At 47.8% G+C, this 5731-nt stretch overlaps 1 protein-coding gene across 1 annotated transcript in view; it reads left to right on the top strand.

The window, feature by feature from the left end:
• The window catches only part of CABIN1 (calcineurin binding protein 1), a 125948-nt gene that overhangs the window by 92071 nt on the left and 28146 nt on the right, over window positions 1-5731 (top strand). The window contains exon 29 of the mRNA XM_006901429.1: window positions 5440-5553. Within this exon, the coding sequence (XP_006901491.1) occupies window positions 5440-5553 (114 nt within the window). The remainder of the gene's footprint in view (window positions 1-5439; window positions 5554-5731) is intronic.

Raw genomic sequence — 5731 nt, 5'->3', positions numbered from 1 at the left:
TCTTCAGTGAAGTGCCTGTTCATATTCTGTGCCCATTTTTCTGTTGGATTATTTACCTTTATCTTGTTGTGGTGAGGCCCTGATCTTTTCATTCACTTGCTGTGCTACTGAGAGCTGGACAGTGAATAAAGATCATGGAAGATGACTTTGAATTGTGGTGTTGGAGAAGAGTACTGAATATCCCATGGACCACCAAAAAATCAAACAGATACGTCTTGGAGAAGGAGCAGCATGAACGATCCTTGGAGGCATGAACAGCACCTAACAACAATAAGAAGAGTCTTTAACTTGAAATCTCTTTAATATTGTCATCCAGGATCTTTTAGTTACATTTTGCATGGAATATTTTTTTTCCTTCCTTTCACTTTTAACCTATTTATGCCTTTGGATCTTAAGTGGCAAATGTTGTCATCAGCTGCCATCGAGTTGCATACAACTCACAGTGACCCTTTGAACAAGAGATCTGAACCCTGTCCTGTCCTGTGCCATCCTCAGCATCTCTGACATACTTGAGCCCCTTGTTACAGTCATTGTGTCAACCCATTTCATTGACGGTCTACCATTCTGCCACTCTTTGTCTTTGCTGTAGTTTAATCCATTTCCATTCAAGGAAATTATCAATGAGGTAAATACCTGATTCTGTTGTTCTGCTGTTTTCTATGTCTTACATCTTAGTCTTTTGTGTAATTGGTTCCCCCCCCCCAATATTTTGCTTTCTTTTCCCTCTCTTTTTGGTGTATTTTTAGATGTTTCTTGATGTTTCCTGTGGGAAGTACATTTAACATTTCTAACAATCCTAATGCTGCGTGAACTAACTCAGTCCCATAAGGACAAATACTGTATAAAACTGTTGTAGAATGAATATGAGGATCGAAGGAGGGGAGGATAGAAGCAGAGGGGTGAGGGCAGATGGGAGTTAATCATAGACTCTTACAGTTTTATGGGGGGGGGGTGTATGTGTGAAGGAAACAGGAAGGACCTGGTGTGGAAACCAATGTATTCAAACTTTGTAAATAAATTCAGTATTTTAATTTTTTCCCCCCTTGAAATTGATACCAGGTTCAATAAACTCACAACTTTCAAGTTCACTCCAGCTCACAGGGTTTCTATACTGGGTTTCTGGGGTTGTGAGTTGCAATGAGAGCCATCTTTCTCCATGCCAGTAACTGTTTTCTTATAACTTCCCAGCCTTACTGTTGATGTCACAATGCATGTTTTCATCCATATGTGCCTAGTACCTATTGTACATTTACAAACCAAAAACACAGTAGAACAGGCTTTTATATTTTCTGATTAAATTGCCTTTACCGACAGCCAAGCACAATCAATAAGAGTGCATCTAAATTCCAAAATCAATCTCCATAATATATGTGTTTCCTACTGCCAAAGGGGCCCTTTAGAGTAGTGAGAGAAGATCTTCACCCTGAAACCCACAGCGTCCCTTTTCAGCAGGAAGTAGCTAAGAGAATACGCCATCCCCTTTTCCTTATGACTCAGGGTGAAGTCTCTCTCAGGGAGGAGTGATAGGGAATGGCAAAGGACATACTGACAAAGAAGATTAATCAGAACTGGCTTTGACAAGCACTGTGGCATTTGGACAAGAACAAACTGGGAGGAGGGTAGAGAGAATAGTGCAACAATGAATGAATGGAAACCCAAAATCTCTGTAAATGTTATGAAAATTAATAAAATATAGGAAAAAAATTTTTAAAAAAAATTGCCTTTACCGGAGGTCATTATTCTGTCTTGTGGGTTGTGTTTACTATATGTCTTCATTTTAACCTCATGGTCTGACCTCATTCACTCTCTCAGCTCTAATTCATCTGGGAATGTCTTCCTTTTGCTCTTTTTTGTGTTTAGATGTTTTATTTCCCTTTCCCCTCACTTCCCCATGTAGTTTAAGTATTTCACCCTGCTGCCTTTTAGACTTTGTTGGTTCTTCTGAGACATCAGATGTTAAAGTTGTTTAGTATCCCTTGTACCTGACAGTTCACTTCTCTTACTGCTTTCAAGATTCTCTTTGGGTTCTACGGTTGATTATGATCTGCCTCAGGGTGGATTTCCTTTGAGTATATCCTGCCTCTGGTGGCCTAGTGGTAAGAAGCCGCGCTGCATCCACCAGCTGCTCCGTCGGAGAAGGATGGACGGTCTCCTCCCGTGCGATTAACTGCCTCTGAAAACCTGCTGGCGAGTCAGCGATGGGTCAGTTCTGACTCAGCAGTATACAGCAGTCCATTGAGCTGCTTTTATGTGTATATTCATACCTGCATTGAAGTTGGAAAATGCTCAGTTATTTTATCTGCAAATAGTCTGTCTTGCCTTCTCCTGTCTTATAACATGTTTAGTTGGTGTGTTAGACGAACTAAGTTCTTGAGGCTTCATTTTACTTTTCTTTATTTTCTTCCTGCTCCTCAGTGATTTCAATGTCTTGTCTTTAAGCCTGCTCACTCTTTCCTCTGCCAGGTCAGATTTGCTGTTGAACGCATCTATTACTGTGCTTTTCAGCTTCAGAATTTCTGTTTGGCTCCTTTCATAATTTCTATCTCTTTATTGAAAGTCTCCTTTTAATGAACGCCACTTTTCTTATTTCCTTTAGTTCTTTGTGTCTTCTTTTGGCTCTTTGAGTTTACCTGATACGACTGTGTGTGTGTGTGTGTGTGTGTGGTTGGGGTGAATGTTGACACATGGTGGTGACCGTGCCAATCAGTGTGTGTGTGTGTGTGTGTTGGGGTGAATGTTGACACATGGTGGTGACCATGCCAATCACTCTGTGTGTGTGTGTTGTGTGTGTTTTTGTTGGGGTGAATGTTGAGGCATGGTGGTGGCCGTGTTAGGCATGAAGCCTAATGAAGGACTGTAGTCCTTGGGATTCTGCAAATCGCTGCCACAACAGTAAGCCTGAGGGTTTTCATTCTGAGTTTTGTTGTACTTTTTCCCCATCCTTGGAGACATAGGCTGCAATCTAACAATACTGAAAGGAAGTGATTTGTACTGTCAGGTGGGCAGCAATTAGTGGGCACCACCTGCCCTTTCTGGTCTCGGGTCAAGGAGACAGCAGCTCATCTCATCTGTTAGTCACTTGGATTCATAATCTTGCCATTCCTTCACTCTTCTTTCCAGGTGGAGAAAGATAAGTAGTTGAACCTTGGGTGACAGCTCACGAGCCTTTAACATTCCACATTGCCAACCATCAGAGTAGGAGGGTAGACCATGTCCTTGAGGGTTTTGATGCCAGTTGACTTGATATTCGCCACATTGTGGTCTTGAGCACCTCAGCTCAGTGACCTGTTTCTCTAGGATGTTTGGTTATAGCTAAGTTGTCACAGTTTTGCCCCATTTGCTCTGTCTGCTATGTGCATGAATCTGTTTACAGCATTTACAGATACATATGTTGAAATGCCATCTGGAGAAACTGTCTGGTGTGGGTGTAGTCTCATTCACCTATAGGGACCTGTTCATCTTGCCTGTCAGCCTGTGGGTTCACGCCTAGGCTGGCGTCTGTTGTCACTGGTAATGCTAGCTGTGTAATCGTACATCTCTGTCTTCTATGCCCATCTGTCTTCATGAGTGATGCTATGTTGTCTCCTCTGTGCTGGGTGGTGGATGTTGTTGAAGGCACCTGTTAACACCCTTCCCCATCAAGGATGGCCTTCCTGGCTGAGCGTCATACTCAAGTCTCTGTGCCTCAGCTCGCGTTTCTCCAGAGAACAGATGACACTTGGCTGGGACCCCTTTTCCATACCGCACAGCGCTGGCACTGCACCTGGGAGATCAGCCCCAGGTGTTTTCAGGTGTTCTGTGGACACGCATCTTGCCCTGGTGTGTGGGTGATTTTTCAAAACCCCTCACATATAAAGGCTTCTGATTTGTCCTCATTTTCACAGATTTTTTTTTCTCACCAGGCTCTAGCCAGAATTGTTTTTAATAGTGCTCAGCAGCATCACAGGGGCTTGCCATGTAAGTCACTTCTCGGGCTTTTGAAAGCCCTGGGCCTCTTAAACCGACCCTGCCTGGAGCCCAGTGTCCCATTGCAGTTCAGCACAGATGCTTGGATAATGTCTGTGATGGCCCTCGCCTCCCCCTGCAGAATTAGCTTAGGCCCCACTGCAGATGCACCCACATGCTTCCAAATCATGACTCACTCAGGCTCTCTCTTCAGGGTGTCCCTCTGCCTGGGGCTTGGGGCCTGGGCCCCATGTGCTGTTGCACCCTTGGTACTGCTGCCTGTGGTGGCTGGGCAGCCCCTTTTCTGGGGGCATGCATGTGGGTTACAGGGGCTCCATGCACATGCGGGCACGGGGCAGGGGGTGGTGGGACTGGGCAGAGCAGGCTTCTGTTGCTTCCTGGCTCTGAGCCAAATTGATGACACACCTCGTACTGGGCACTCAAAAGAGGGCTGCTCTCAGCCCTCTGCCCACCACCCTGTCAAGGCCCAGCTGGCCCAAGCCCAGCTGCACCCCAAGTCTCATTGGAGTCCCTGAAAGCTCACCTCCAGGCCTCAGGCACGACTTATTTAGGGTTCCCCCAAGCCACCTGGACACTTCCTCAGGCCCAGCTCTTTCTGGCAGCAGCTGGAGAGCTGGGCAGTACCCTCTGCAGGAGCGGTGGCATCTGGAGGGTCGCTCCCCTTTCAGGCTGGTCTGCAGGCCAGCACACTGTACTCACCAGACCCTAGTGATCAGTTCCTAAGACCCCAGAAGCCTCTTATTCGGCCTCTGTGGGATAGCTGTCTTTGTGCAAATCATCAGAGAAGCTAAGGTGTGCCATGTAGGAGGGACAGGCACCCAGGGCAGGTACCAGGGCTCAGGAGAGAGTGTGTGACACTGAGGGTCAGGGTGCCTCTGGTGGAGGTCTGGTCCCAGGAAGGCAGGGCTGCAGCCTGGACAGGCCTCCAAGCCCTGGTGTAGTCCTCGTGCTATCCCCCCCTGAGGAGTACCCAAGCATACTTCATCCTATCCAGGCTCTGGGAAGCCTCTGCCAAGGCCCAGAACAGGATATAGAAAACTCACTCATGACCCAGCCCTGAGGTCACTACCAGATCCCAGCTCTGGCACCTGGCAGCACAAGGCCCTTCGTCCCATGGGGCGTCCTTCCAGTCTAGTGAGACACACCTTGCTGGCAGTGAGGAGTGTGGCCAGGGGTTCCACACATGAGCTGACCTGCCATTTGGGTCAGAGGGTCCTCCAGTGTAAGGCAGAGTGTAGGACTCCTGCAGAAACTGGACAGGGTTTGTAGGGTCCCAGTCAGTGCCTCTGGTGGCTGCCTGAAGCCATATTAACTCCCATCAGGCTGACTTGGTGAAATGGACTCTAGAAATGAGCCTCCTGCAGCATTCGGAGCAGAGCATGGGCTGTCTGTGGGAGAGACCATAGACACCTTGCCTTCTCTGGGTGGTACCAACCACCCACACTCACCCTCTGCCTGCTTCTGTCTCCCCAGAACCCACAGTGGGCCCGCGATGTGTTACTAGGCAGCAGTATCCCGTGGCAACGGCTGCAGCACATGCCTGCACAAGGGCTCTTCTGCGAGAGGAACAAGACCAACTTCTTCAATGTGAGTGCTCAGCTTGTCCATCTCCGAGGCTGCCCGGCCCAACACAGCTCACGAGCGCAGTACCCTAGGCAGCTGTCCTCCCGGGCAGTGGTGCCCCTAGGCAGCAGTCCTCCTGGCAGCTGTCCACTAGGTGGCAGTCTTCCCAGGTGGTGGTCTCCCGGGCAGTAGTTCTATCTGG

This window comes from Elephantulus edwardii, unplaced genomic scaffold, assembly GCF_000299155.1.
Source record: "Elephantulus edwardii isolate Elephantulus edwardi_28Jun2011 unplaced genomic scaffold, EleEdw1.0 scaffold00325, whole genome shotgun sequence".
NCBI classification, from domain to species: domain Eukaryota; kingdom Metazoa; phylum Chordata; class Mammalia; order Macroscelidea; family Macroscelididae; genus Elephantulus; species Elephantulus edwardii.
The sequence above is the reverse complement of the archived record's forward strand: the minus strand, read 5'-3'. Positions and strand labels throughout refer to the sequence as shown.